Genomic DNA, 15,401 nt, shown 5'->3' on the forward strand with positions numbered 1-15,401 from the left:
GTAATACTGTTTCTGTGCTGTGGAGGGGGCGAAAACCTGATTGTGATTCATGTAATATTGAGAATTTGTTTATATAATATATACAATTCTAGGCTTGTTTCAGATTAGAAATACTGCAAAAAAAAAAAAAAAAAACCTCTCATACAATCTAGTTTATTGTGGTTAAAACTACCAATGCATTTGATAGAAGACTTTTTCACTTGGTTTCAAGATGAAATGTGCACTGAATAAATAAGGCAATGGAAAAGAAACCTGGATTTTGTTATCACAAGAATGTTTTTAATACGGTCTGTGACAAGCAATATCAAAGTATGTCTCGTTTTAAGCTTCATGACTGAAACTTATAACAACTTCAGCAACATAAAAAATAAAATTGTGCACTGATAACATAGGAGGCAAAATTGCATTTTTTTTCTTTTTAAATTAAATATTGAAGACATGGGAATCTTCTAGAAAATACACATAACTTTTAAAAGTTTATTTTTTGTCCTCAGAAAATATTTGCATTAAAATTAGGAAACCATGGAACCCAGGAGCATATGGAGCAGTGTGTGCTTCAAAGGTAGACATATAAGATTTAAGACATGCGGGCAGAAAACTCTAAATGCTGACATTTTTCAAAACAATTCAAAAAATCCAATACCAAAGAGAAAGCCACAACTGTAATTTGACGTTGTGCTCTGTTACCTATTCTGTGTCAATGTAAACAAAATTACAATATTTAAACTTTTTTTTTTTCCTTTTCATTTATGCTTTCAACTGCCAGAGAAAAATACCTCTTATAACAAAATAGGTGGCTCTTTTAAATGTCATTTTTTCAAATACTTTGAAGAAAAATCATTTGTAAACTAGTACTTAAAAGGGCAGGCAGACCTGGTAGAATTAGCATCCTCCCCACTACTCCTTCCTCAGAATGTGATACAGTATCTCGTTATTTGAAGCGACGGGGGAGAGACAGACAAAAAGGAGGTGTGCAGAGGCCGTTTTGCATACAGAGAAAGGTGCGCCAGGAAAACAAGAACCTAACGAGAGGAGGAAGGGGTTAAAGGTCACTTTCGCCGTAGAGTGCTGTGGAGAAGGACATGTAGTCTAGGGCGCCTGGCACAGCGTCATGCCCACTGTATGGTGCCATCCGAGCAATGCAGTATTCAGCCTGATCCGGTGGCAGCTCCCGGCGCAGCTCGTCTGAAGTAATGTAGTTCTAGAAAAAAAAATAAGTAAAATAAAAATTTCAAAGTTCTAGTATGAAGAAAAAAAATAATTGGATATGGTTCTTGCTTAATTGTTGGTTTAATATTTTATTTGCAAATGGTCAACAGACATATAAGTATACAGTTATGAGGTTGTTTATAAGTGCTCTCAGGAAGAGAAATATGGCACAGATCATCCCTGGCTACAAGTTGCATAGACGTTATCTTATACAATAGTCAACGATATCACAAGGAAGCCAAACACAACCACCACTAGATGCTATGCATTAATGTCCCTCTGAATAACACACCATTCACAGATGATAGAATATATAATGCTTTTCTATTAAATGCAGGGTTCACTCACACTGTTGACTTGTGGGAATCAGTGCACTGCACATACTCATTGTGAATACAGTAGTCTCTTCTGACCTATCTCTTTCTACAGAAACCACTGCAGACAAAAAAAAAAAAAAAAAAATACTGCCCCAAAGGAAGACTCCTCTCTGGCTGAAACATCTAATCAGTAAGAATATACTCTTCATTCTATGCACTCTCATTCTGATTCCTTTCCCTACGGATCAAGCCCCATGGTCTTGCACATCAAGAGAACTTTGCTTGATAACATCTCCCCAACAATCTTATATTTTTCGATCTGTCTTTGTCCCAGGAGTCCAGTGTTCTGCAAACAAGAAAAACTGACAAACAAACCCAGAATAAAAGCACAGTCACAACCAAAAAATGTACTGCTCAGCCCTATGGAACAAGTGAACCGTTACAGTTCTAGATGGAAACCAGTGTCCGACACCTACCTTGTCTCCAGCTAAGATCTTGAAAGAGGCCATAACTTGGTCAGCAGTGTCTGTATCTGCTGTCTCACGGGACATAAAGTCAATGAAGGCCTGGAACGTCACGACACCCATGCGGTTGGGATCAATGATACTCATGATACGGGCAAACTCAGCTTCTCCCTGGAAACACAAACGAGTGTTAGCAAGACAGAGACAACTTGGCTAATCTCACAGCAAATGACAGGGAAGGTAGCAGAGCCAGACTGTCATGAGTTAAAACAGAGTTGAATAAAAAAGGAGCAAAACAGAACAGAATTAAGACAGCAATTTCATTTAGCCAGATTAGATTTTTTTAAGTAATAAAATGGATTTTGAGATGTGCTGATAAATAAAAAAAAATAAAAAATAAAAAAAATCTACTACTATCAATGTCCAACCCTAAACCAATCCAAGACATACATTATCAAATATCAGACTGAGAACATTTGGAATTTCTTTGAAGATTCTCAAACAAATCCATCAAAATCTTTAGGCTTTTGTTTTGGTCCAATTAGGTTTTTGCCAGCGTCTTGCTATTTCTTTGCACTTCTACTTCAATTCTTGTTATTTTATTATGATGCCTACAAGAAGGGCAATATATTACATTTTAAATAAATCATATGTCCTGCCAACAAACCCACCTTCTTGAAGGCTGAATTTAAAATCTATAGTGGCATAGCCAACGGTTGGGCCTGGAGTAGGCTTGTCCATTTTTGCCTCAGGCCCAACCAATAGCCAGACACACCTGTCTGGAGCTGGCAGGGATCCCCAATTCCCACTAGCTATAGATATCCAGAGCCCACCCAACCACCAGCTGTCAGCGGCTCAAAGTATCACTGCTTACACCAGCATTACAGGCATGCTGACCTCTTACACATGCTCAGTTCACGTGCGAGAACTGAGCATGCTTATGGTGCTGGTGGTAGCACTTTGAGCTGCAGAAAGCTGTGGCTTGGGCATCCCTGCCATCCAAGGTAAAATTAAATTTTAATCTGGGGAGTGAGGGAAAAGGAGGAGGTGCCTAGTGCCAACCTATTTTCGCTGTAGGCCCACCCAAAGTTTTGGTCCTGGCTATGCCTACCGCTGTTCTTCGGATTATATGCCTGCTGACATTAACCTTATTAAGCATAATACATTTGTAATCCCTCTCATTTGGTTTGTCTGTGGATTCTTGACTAGATTATAAGTATGGCTTCTATTTTTAGATATTTATGAGTTGCAAATTTAGATGTCTATAATCCAGCAAAGGAGAAATTAGGTCTTTGTTAATTTGTTTTCCCTTAGATTTATACAGACCAGTCCAGCGCTTACATGTTATGTTCACTGATCAGCAGGTGGAGACAGAACAGAACTGTGCTCTGTCCTATAGGGCTCTGTGCAGCTCAGATGAATCAGATTTATGTTTCAATAGTTTTTATTGGTGACACATAGAAAAGCACAATCCATTTTAACATAGCTTGTTTCAATACAAAACAACAGAACTCAATAAAGTAACATTTCAAACTTAATACTTTCATGTAGCCATCCAGTATTTATAACTTTTCTCCCCTCCCCCTCCCCTTCCCCCCCCTCCCTCTCCCTCCTCCCTTCTTGTATCCCCCTCTAATATGTCTCCTCCCGTGTACCCCCTTGAAATATACTATTAATCATAGTTTATTAAGAATTAGACTTCTTCCCCGTTGTGTTAACTTGGCCAAGTAAGGATTCCAAATCCCAAGAAATCGCAGCTTACGTTTATAAGACCCTCTGGCCTCTTGCACTTCCCAAGTGAGTACCTGATGTATTTGATTTCGCCAATGCCAATATTCTGGTTTGTTCTGTGAGGTCCATTGCTGCAAAATACATTTTCTTGCAATTAAGCAAAGTTTACGGCATAGCAAAGCTTCACTTGTTCTGAACCCACGAAAAGCATCCGGGCAATCAAGCACTACTTGAGCAGGTGTACCCTGTATACAATTTGGCATCATGAGAGAAAGAAAAGCCACCACCCTCTTCCAAAAACATCTTATATGCGGGCATCCCCAAAACCCATGATATAGAGAATTGTCGGCTAGGTTACACTTCAAACAAGTGGGCGTCCTTATTCCCCCCGCACGGTAGAGCTGCACTTGCGAAAAGTATGCTCTATGTATAACTCTGTACGCACACTCCCTATACCCTGCACCAGTAATTAAGTGTGTTACATTCTTAAGATGTGCTGCTATATCCCATGATGTTAAATCTTGGCCTACATCTACCTCCCAACGCCTCTTAAGCTGAGCTAGATCTTTCCCAGGTACTAGGGACCAAATTTTCTTTTGCAAATTCGAGATGGAGGGAGCCTCATTTGAAACTTCAGCAAAAAGTTTAAAATTTTTTCTCCCAAACGGATTTGAAGTGACACCTTATTAAGAGAATTAACATAGTGTTTCAACTGACAATGTGCAAAGGTGTCACCCCATCGAATTAATTCTTGAGGGATCAGATGATTTAAGAGTTGAAGCTCTCCTGTGTGGCTTACCACTGTCTCCAGACTGCTAAAGCCCTGTGCCTCCCAACGCGCAAAAACTGAATTTTCCTGACCGGGTCCAAACATCGGATTCCCTCTAATCGTTAAGAGTTCCGACACCTGAGGGTCCCCTCCCAGAAGTTTCCCCAAAAACCTCCATGCATCTCGTACCGGTCCCAACAGAACAGAGTTACCTCTCAGTTATGCCAATGATGGACCATCCCCATGCAGCAGCGAGACCAAATGAAATGGTTTAAACAATTCCCTTTCTATGCCCAATGGTGTGTGATATTCAGAAAGACAAATCCAATCGCGTACCTGTCTCAAGTTACATGCTATGTTATAGAATTTAATATTGGGCAGTCCTATCCCACCTTGTTTCCATCCCCCCAATAGTAAGGGCAACCGTATCTTTGCCTTTTTATAAGCCCAACAAAACCTCGTCACCAATCTATAGAACAATCGTATATCTTTCTGTACTAATTTTATTGGCAATGTTTGCATGACATATAGCCATCTAGGAAGAATTACCATGCGTATCAAGCACAGTCGTCCTGACAGTGACAGTGTCAACGCCCTCCAGGCGTCCAACTGCTGTCTTGTTTTCTCTAGCAGCCATTGCATGTTGGATCTTTGTATATCCCCTGTCCTTGTAGTCAACAGGACCCCCAAATATCGAAAAGAGCCCTCCACCCAACGTAAGGGAAACTGTCCCACCCATGTACTACGGGTCTCTGCTGTTATAGCCAGTGCCTCTGATTTGTCATGATTAATTTTAAATCCTGAGTATGTTCCAAATTCTAAGAATATTTCCAATAAGTCTGCCAGTGATTCCCGAGGCTTAGTGAGCACCACTAGCAGATCATCAGCAAAGGCCGCTACTTTAAATTCTTGATCGCCAAACTTCACCCCACTAATTGACGCACATGAGTAGATATCACGGATCAGAGGATCCATGTATAGTGCAAAAAGTAAGGGTGAAAGTGGGCAGCCTTGACGAGTTCCCCGCTGTATTTGAAATACTTCGGATTGCAACCCATTCACCCACAATCTAGCCAGCGGTGCCTCATATAAAACTGTTATCGCCCTCGTAAACCACCCCTGAAATCCATATTTTCCTAGGACAGAAAACAAAAAAGGCCACTCCACCCGATCAAATGCTTTTTCAGCATCAAAGCTGATCATAATAGCTGGGTCACCCGTGTTCTCTAGACGTTCTAGGGACGCTAAGATACATCTAAGATTCCTAGTTACCGACCTTCCCTGAACAAACCCCACCTGTGCCTCGTGTATAATACCTGGGAGTACGCGTCTCAACCTATTCGCCAAGATCTTTGCAAAAAGCTTAACCTCGTGGTTAAGAAGCGAGATTGGCCTATAAGATGTTACTAGGGTGTGATCTCTTTTAGGTTTAGGCAATACTATTATTTGAGCTAAATTGAGATGTTTTGGCATCTGACCACACTCTACCCAGGAATTAAACGCTGCAGTTAAAGGTAAAACTATAGAATCCCCCAATACTTTGTAAAATTCTGCTCTTAATCCATCCGGGCCCGGAGCTTTACCAAGCTTGCAGCTTCCTATGGCCCAGCTCACCTCATCGCTACTAATAGGAGCATTCAAAAATTTACATTCTTCCTGTGATATATGTGGTAGCGAGACATTTTCTAAATAAAGGGCTTCGCTAATTCCACTCTCATCTCCTGGCTTATACAGTTGTCGGAAAAATTTCTGAAAAACATCTCTTATTTCTTCATCTGCGTGACATAATTTACCCGCATCATCTCTAATAGTTAAGATATGTCTAGATACACTCTTAGAATTAATCAATTTCGCAAGCATTTTGCCCCCTTTATTCCCATGTCTATAAAGTTGAAATTTGTAATATGCCTGCGACTTAACCGCCCTATCATGCAGTAAAGTATTCAGCGCAGTCTGAGCACTTATTATGTCAAGTCTGTTCTGAGAAGTAGGCTGTTTCCCAAATTTTCTCCGTAAACCAGCTAGGTGTTTTTCCAGGCGTAAGATTTCATTATCTCTGGCTTTCTTATGGTGACTAACGTAACTGATTATGTCCCCCCTTAGTACCGCTTTTGCAGCTTCCCAAAATAAACCAGCCCTATCTTTCATCTCGTCGTTATTATGTGAATAGTCTTTCCACTTATTTACAAGGAACTCCTCAAATTTCCCGTCTTTGTAAAGATAGCTAGGGAAGGACCAACCTCTTCCCTTTCTCCCTTGGGTCCCCCCTTTCCATGTCATCGACACTACTGCATGATCCGAAATTATACACGGGCCAATCTCCGCTTCAACTACATCTGAGAAGCTTGCACGTGAGGCTAGCAAGTAGTCAATCCTAGAATGAGTCTCATGTGCTCTGGACTGATGTGTATATTCCCTGTCTGATGGATGGAGGACTCGCCATACATCTATCAGGTCCAACATTGAGCAGAAATCTGGCAATCCCCTCATTTTCGTTACCCCTTGCCCTGCCGGGGGGCTTGATTTATCCATCTGAGGATTCCAAGCCGTATTAAAGTCTCCCCCTAGTACCAAAGGTATAGTTTCAATTTGGGACAAAATTGTAATTAAATTTTTATAGAATTTTTGGTCAAGTTGGTTTGGTGCATATATACTACCCAGGAGCAACTGTTGTCTGTTTACTGTTGCTCGGCAGAAAATAAAACGACCTTCTGGGTCTTTCACAATGTTGTTAATTTGCAATGCCACCCCTTTTCTGAATAAAATGGCTACTCCTCTTTTCCGTCCCACTGCCGCTGAGGCCACACAGTCCCCGACCCACCATTTTGCTAGTTTGGCGTGTTCATTATCTGTCAGATGCGTCTCCTGCAGAAGCACAATATCTGCCTTAATACGTTGTAAATACTGCAATATTTTAGATCTTTTTATGGGGGAGTGAATACCCCCCACATTCCACGTAACTATCTTAACCATGCACCTTACAAAAGAATATTACTTGACCCCTCTTATTTAACATCGTGCCTGAGGGGAAACCTGCCCAGCCTCTGGTCCCCCCCCTCCAGGATTTCAAAGGTTTCATCAATATATGCCTCATATTAAGTCGCTTCTGCAACTGATTCAGTCCTAATCTTCTTATCTGGTACACATTACTAAATATCCCACCTATCCCCCTTCCCGTCCCTCCCCAATACTTCCCCTCCCAAATCCCCTTCATTCCCCTACTATCCCTCTGCGAGATCTTAGTCACTATTGACGCCTCCCCCTCACCCCGCAACCAACCAACCAACCTGAACATAAATGTGAGCCCTTCAATTAAACCAGAACATTGGCTCACCCCCTCAAACATTCCACTTCACTTATTGTGCAAAATATATTCTGCAAGGAACCTCCCATAGATCCCGCTTTACCTAATTTAGCAGGTGTAATAATTTTTAACCTTTTTATCAGGACTCTCGCTCTCCCCGACTTAAGCCAGAGTGAGCGTGAGTGAGCAAACGTCATGTCTCAATACCTGCAACTCTGCAAACTTTGATCGCCATTAATTTTCTTAAACCTTTTCATGGCGACCAATACATTATATTTATAAATCCAAAACAAATTAAACATTTTATAACATCTCATCTCACTACCATTACTTTGTTAATAATGAACATTCATTCTGCAAACGTCCAATCTCAAATTGAACCTGTCAGCCTCCTGCTATCCCAGTAAGAGATGTTTTCTCCTGATCCCTCGTGGAGGCGCATACATTGCTACCTTCCATCAGCAGAATGGTTACATCAAGCTGAAATATTTGTTGCCCCTGTTATTCAAGGGGTCGTCATTAAGGTAGTGTCCAACCATTATTTTGCCAGCCAGCTTGAAGCCCAGTATTAAATAAATGGACTATAAGGCTCTGTTTCACTCTGTTTAAGCTGGGGGGTGGTTCACACTCTAGTAGATAATATTAGACCAGTAGGCAATCCATGATTTTCATCAGAACCAAATTAATCCAGCCATTTCTTTTGCCCCTCTCCACTGCTTCTGTACTCTTTGCCACCACCAGCCCCCATGCCTCGTCCACAGCAAAAGAAGGCCAGCAATCAAACAACTTTCCAAACTTCCACTTTGAGAGCCTATCATCCGCTAAGACTCTGCCAGCAATTGGTGCTCATTAAGCTTTTTCTCAGCCTCTGTTGCTGTCTGAAAGGTCTGCCAGCGATCTTGCACTTGCACCCGCAGTTTCGCGGGAAATTGTAGAGCAAACTTTATCTTTTTTTCCGCCAACTTGGAACATATGGGGTGAAATTTTCTCCTCTGTTCCTGTACTGCTTGGGTATAATCCTGAAAAATCAGTATATTTTGTCCTCCGTACTTCAATGAATCTCTACGTATCTTAAAGCCCTGAAGAATCTCCAACTTATGTTTGTAGTTTAAGATTTTTGCCACTATTACCCTGGGCCTGGCATTTATCTCCAGTTTCCTTCCCACGCGGTGTGCGCGCTCAATTACCAACGGTCCCGCCGAATCCGTCAATGCCAGCTCTTTTGTCAACCAAGTCTCCAGCCATGGCTCCAGATTGCGCTCCGGCGATTGTTCCGTAAGTCCCACAATGCGAACATTATTCCTTCGCGATCTGCTTTCCAAATCTTCAAGTTTTAGCCCCTGTTCTCTCAGTTGTTGTTGTAAGTTTCGCAAGTCGGGGCCATAACTGCGTGTGTCGTCTTCAATTGCAGAGACTCGCGTTTCTAAATCACTTGTTCGCGTTCCCAGACCGTCCAATGCCATTTGGAGATTATCTAGTTTATCATTTAGCGCTGTCCATTTCAGAGCCCAAGCGCTCGTCATTGCGCCGGTCAGCTGGGAGAGCTGCTGTTCAGTAAAACTCGATCCCGCCGCTTCCGGGCCTACCTCCGCCATCTTGCCCTCTGCGGTGCTCGCCTTGTTTTTCCCCCTATTAGCCAGCCGTTGGGTCATTACTGTTGGCGATTTCGCGAAGTATTTTTCCATACGCTTTTGCTGCTTAGCTCAGCGAATTTTGAAGGGCTTTTACGTGTTAAAATAGGCTGCTTGCGGGGTGAGGGTCCCGGAGCCGAGGCACCACGCTGCTAGCTCAGCTCATGACGTCACGTGACCTCGATGAATCAGATTTAAATAACAAAGCAGAGGAACACCAAGGTGTATTAACTGTTTAAACACTTCTTCTCCATTCCATTTCACCAACTTTTTTTTTTTTTACTAAAAAAAATACAAAACACCCAAACTGAATTCAACTGCTAAAAGTAAGTGAAGAGCGTTTCAAAGCTTCACTGAAATTCCAAACGCTGAAACATATGGAAAATAAAGATTATACAGAAAAATGGGAGGGGAGAGGGTGTTTAATCTACATATACCTGTTAGAACTAAAGGAAAAAAAATTGCAGTAAGACCTAATTTTTCCTTCCTTAGGATCCTCAACAAACCAGTCCAGGATTTGCGGGATGTAACAAAGCCATCATGGGAGGGTAACAAAAACAGCTACAGAAAGAACTGCTGCCCCAAAAGGCAAAAGGAAGACTGCTCTGGTCAAAACTTCCCATCAATAATGTTTTGTGATGGTGTGTAGCATCAAGTTGCTGCTCTATAAATTTCTGCCAGGGTGACAGACCACAACTCTGCCCAAGAAGTAGCCACTCCCCTTGTGAAATGAATTTTTAAGGCGCAATGTGGCTATTTGCTAAAATACATGCAGAGGAAGTCAGAGTACTGCGTGCAATTATGGAGACCGCACCTACAGAAAGATACAAAACAGGATGGAGTCGGTCCAGAGGGTGGCTACTAAATTCGTAAGCAGTCTCTGTCATAAAACATATAGGGACAGGCTCATGAACCTCAATATGTTTATGCTGGAAGAGAGGCAGAAGAGAGGAGATATGATAGAGACGTTTAAATACCGCAGTGGTGTAATGTACAGGAGGGCGAGCTTTTTTCAGTTGAAGAAACACTCTGGAATGAGAGGGCATTGGATGAAGTTAAGAGGAAATAGGCTTAGGAGGAATGTAACAAAATATTCATGGAAAAGGTGATGTGTGGAACAGCCTCCAGTGGAGGTCGTGGAGATAAAACTGTCAGAATTTATGAAAGCAGGGGACAGGCACATGGGATCCCTTAGGAAAAGAAGGCATTTGTGGTTACTGAGGAAGGGCAGACTGGATGGGCTACATGGCCCTTTATCTGCCGTCATGTTTCTCGCACAATTCTGTTCTCATCGCCATCTGCTGTTTTTTTTTTCTGCATTTCAGAAGTTTTCATAGAAGGAATACAAGCTACCGCTTGAATAGGAAAAGGCACACATTGGTAGAAATATAACATGAAAATATAGAAAGAAATAAACAAGTGATACACTGGAGACCCCAACAAGGAGGAGCTCAATAAAAATATTGGAGAACTGGCAGGAAATTATAGCCTCCCACACCGAAATAAGGTAATATATAGAAAAAGGGAGATGAGCTGCTACCATCTCCATTTGCTGGTTGGTGGGCATAACCTGCAAGTACTGGGCTGGTCTGTTGAGTTCACTAAGGAATTGGGGGTTTTCCTGGACATGAATCTTGTCAGAGAACCTGACTGCATAAGGTTTCTTTGACAGTGCTGATGAGGCACTTCTGCTTTTAAGACATAAAAATCATTCTTTTATCAAACAGAATCCTCCAGGGGACTTTTCATATGAAGTGGTAATAAAGGACATGTCTCAGTACTAAATTACTCTGCAGTATGCCATGGGATCTGTCTCCCTGCAATGCATAACACAAAGCTCTAATTTTATATTCAACTGGGAGAAACTAGAGAATAACATACAAATACACAGAAAACTGCAATGAGCTGACAGCAGCTGTATTATTCACTCCCATTCATTGTTGAAGGCTCTGTATAACATATACTAGAGCTTCCCAAGCTGTGAGTCAGGACCACAAATGGGCTCACAACTTGGGTGGGCTCTCTATAGGTACATCATTATTCTGCACCTCCAGAAGATCATTTTATTTGGCTGCTATTATAGGATCACAGCCACAAAAAGATTGACAAGCACTGACATACACTTTGTAATGTTGTACCAACACCACTGCAAAGAATGGGTCTCACTTTGTTCTATTGGATGCTTATTACCGCATGCATAAAAACAAAACACAAGGAACACAAGCTGGATATTAAACATACGACACACAGTTTTCCAAATAATCTTACAGCTAGGGAGTCCAACTGCTTACAGTGACTGAATTTCAGACTGGCAAAATTTGGCAAAATATTTATTTCTCCCATTTCAGACTAGCCATATTACAGCTGTTGTTCCATTTCTGATTCTTATGAATTCTTTAACAAAAGCCAAAATTTTACCTTTAACTACACTATGGCCCATTTCACCACAGGATGCCACACACATATAACCAAAAAAACGAACAAGAGCTAGCTTTACTTTACCATGTTGTAACCCATCGAGATAAGGCAGGCACGGAAGTCTTCTGTGTCCATGATGCCAGTCTTCTTCTGCGGGGGGAGGGGGGGGAGTAATGCAAGGAAGAGGAGCATGGCAGGAAAAGCATAAGGCGAGGCAAGGGAAGGAAATGATGGAGTGACAGGTATGGACAGCAAGAATTAAAGAAAAAAAAAAGATAGAGGATAACAAGAAAAATGGCATTGGGTAAAGATGGAAGATGTTTTGGGGAAAACAGATGAAGCACAGGGAGACAAGTTCAGAACAGATGGAGTGAATTAAAATGATCAAACAGAATAAAGGAAGCAGTGGAAATATCAAAGCAGGTCAGATAGGAGAAACAGAGAAGGGAATATGAAAGTGAAAAGAAGAGAGATAGGAAGCACAGTAACACATTACATACAAAAATACCATCAATAAATAGAGACCAGGGAGCATGAACATTAATATATATAATATATGTATGGAAATGGTAGATGATCAGAAAAAAAAAAAAAGGAGAAAAACAATGTTATTTTCTTTCCCTATATTCAACAGTGAGCTGCATTCCGCACTAATATTCAGTACCTGGGGGTCGTTTCCAATATCGTAACCCAAGCTGATGAGGCAGGCTTTGAACTCGTCTGGGCCCAGTGTGCCGGAGTGGTCCTGGTTAGGTGTGGTACCAGGCAGCAAGACATGCAGTGCCGAGAGGGTGAGGAGTGGGGGGAGTAGGGGAGTGAAAAAGGGAGTGGTGAGAAGATGCCAGGTGCACCATGCGATGGAAAAAATGAGAGGGAAAAGGATGAGAAGAGACAGGCATGCAGGTGAGAAAGATAGGGACAAAAGAATAAAACACAAAGGTGCACAAAGTTAGACACATGTCAGGTTGTGCTCAAATGCTTTTTGGAAAAAAGGTATGCTTAAACATAGGGTGAACGTTAGCAGTGCCTTTCAAAGATCCTCTCATATCCATTTCGAGGTCAAGGCCAGAGATATCAAAATCATTATTAGATAATGTAGCAGCACCATCAATGTAGGTTATAATTTCTCTTTGCTAAGGCACGCTCACGTTTTTAGCGCACACTAAAATTGTGGGCGCGTTAAACGTTAGAGATGCCCATAAGAATGCATTGGCGTCTCTAACATTTAGCGCGCCCACAAGTGGCCAAAAACGTGAGCGCGCCTTAGTAAAAGGCCCTCTAAAGTAGGCTGCTGTATTTTGCGATGGTACCCTGCATTCCTCTCATTTCTGATATTAATAAATTCCTTTATGATGAAAAGAACATGCTTTCCCACCGAAAACAGACTAGGTAAAAGAATTCTCCCCATCAAAAAAGCTAGTCACAGATGTAGTGCATTGAGCCAATAAAAATGTGTCTATAATTTGTTTATTGACCCTTATTCTCATTGAGATATACAACAAGTCATAGGATACAGCCTACTATATTGAAGATACAGTTTATTCTAAGGCCATCAGATGGCGCTGATTTGTTCTGGAGTTGAAGCATTGTATGTTAGTTACTTCCTAATCCGACTTATCTTTTCACTGTGGAGGTGCTACTTATTCCCTATCTCAAGCTATGGCAGCCTTCACACTAAATAAAGCCTTCATTTGGATTCCTGCTACATTTTGTCTTTAAGTATGTCAAAACAAGCTCATTCAATACCAGTATCTACAGTCCTCTACAGAACGACATGTTAGCTTCAACTGTAGAGACAACCTACTTCTAGCTCATTTTCTCTCACAAGGATGTCCCGGAAGCCTGCACTAGCTCAGTGGCTTGACCTATCACTGACACTGGATGAGACGAGGCCAGCAGGAGGAAACACCTGGTCCTGTGGTTTAGCAGATGTTGGCTTGGGCATAAAAACAGAACGGTGTTCCAGAGAACGAGTGCAATGCAATTTTAACATTTCATTGGGAGATATGGAAAAGTTTAGGTCTAAAGAAAACAACGTCCAGGAAAGAAACCCCAAAATAAAAATGTAAAAAACAAAAACCAAGTGCATATATCGCTAATAAGGGCATCAGCCTGGCTCTCACATTCATCTCCTGTTTGATAGTAAACAGATGTGAGCTACCTGCAGCACCTTCTGTTAAACTGTCTTGTGGGTAGAATTAAAAAGTAAATTATTCCAGTTCATTGCTAGGGAGGGAATAGATAAGTGAAAACAGTTATAGGAAAGCTGAAAAGGGCAGGTTTTTCTCACGGCTAGTGCTGTGCTAGGCACATGCAGTGGCTGGTGGGTGCTGGAAGCAAAGAGGAGGGTATGAGTTAATACGGAAAGTGACGGGTATTACCAAGGGCACAGCTGCCTGCTGCTATTCCTGCCTTTGTCAGCTTTCTAAAAAGAAACTCAATCAACAGCAAAAGACCACAAACCAGAACCACAGTCCCTGGAGGGTACGCATTTATCTGTCAATATTTTTTTGTTTGTGAGAATATGGAGAGACTTTAATCCATTTAAAGTTATAAAGATCAGTGGTGGCAGAGACGGGGAAGCCCCTATTTTAGGGAAAGCAGCAAAGTCAGGGGAAAGGTGAATCCCTGGCTCTCTAAAAGCATCCTTCATCCCCAAATTTGCTCCTGTTTCCTTTTTTTTTCCTTTAACCAGGGGGGGAAAGAGCAGAGTGGTTCATCTCATGCCTGGTCTCAATATGGGAAGTAAGTTTTTGGAAGAGCCAGTTTTAATCAAAAGAGACCTCAGCCTGTTACCAGGAAATTGCTCCACTAAAGCTCTGTCCCGTCCTGGGCAACTAATCACTGAGAGAAAAGGGAAGTTTAAATAAGTCTAATATATAAATCTACCTCTACTTCAGGAAGCAGGTGAAAGCTTTTCTCTTCAACCAGGCCTTTAACGGAAGAAATAAATGACACCAGCTGCACATACTATATAACAGGACATGTTTATCCACTCTTACCCTAGCTAACATAATGTTCAAGCAACTTTCTTTAAACTATTCCCTTATTTTCTTACTCCTGTTCTCTATCTTATCTATATTTTCCATCTTTGCTTACACCCTATACTGTCTATTAAAATGTTTCATTGTGTGTTGTGTTGGCATTGTAATGTAGTATACTATGCCATACTTTGTATTGTTGTTTGAAAATGTTTACTGCTGTAATTGTCTGTTACTTATGTTTGACTTATTCTTGCTGTACGCTGCCTTGAGTGAATGCCTTCAAAAAGGTGGTAAATAAATCCAAATAAACTCAAAATATTTCACCCATGAAACAGCATACCTCAGTTTCTTTTTCCTTCACTTAGTGGGATGAAGGAGATTGTGGTGCTAATTCTTCATTTGCTTTCACGCATTCAGTGGAAGCAAATAAGGGGCATTCTCCTACTATATCTATGCAGTGATTCTTCAAGAAAGAAGTCTCCCCCACCCCCTTTCTCCAGGTCTATGTCAGAATCATGCAACAAACTCTATTGTGATGCAAATGTGAATTAGGTTTCTGTTGCTCCTTTAATTA

The 15,401-nt window shown here is 41.4% G+C and overlaps 1 protein-coding gene across 3 annotated transcripts in view; it reads right to left on the bottom strand.

The window, feature by feature from the left end:
- Window positions 1-257: 257 nt before the first annotated feature.
- ACTN1 (actinin alpha 1) overlaps window positions 258-15,401 on the bottom strand; it is a 255,126-nt gene continuing 239,982 nt past the window's right edge. The window contains exons 19-22 of one of the 3 annotated variants that reach the window (XM_030213775.1): window positions 12,508-12,588; window positions 11,928-11,993; window positions 2,003-2,161; window positions 258-1,201 (exon numbers count right to left, since the gene is read on the bottom strand). In XM_030213775.1, coding sequence (XP_030069635.1) covers window positions 1,043-1,201; window positions 2,003-2,161; window positions 11,928-11,993; window positions 12,508-12,588 — 465 coding nt within the window. In that variant the 3' untranslated portion in view covers window positions 258-1,042. The remainder of the gene's footprint in view (window positions 1,202-2,002; window positions 2,162-11,927; window positions 11,994-12,507; window positions 12,589-15,401) is intronic. The other 2 variants (XM_030213778.1, XM_030213776.1) reach the window with 2 other exon arrangements.

This window comes from Microcaecilia unicolor, chromosome 9 (genome assembly GCF_901765095.1).
Source record: "Microcaecilia unicolor chromosome 9, aMicUni1.1, whole genome shotgun sequence".
In the NCBI taxonomy this organism is placed as follows: domain Eukaryota; kingdom Metazoa; phylum Chordata; class Amphibia; order Gymnophiona; family Siphonopidae; genus Microcaecilia; species Microcaecilia unicolor.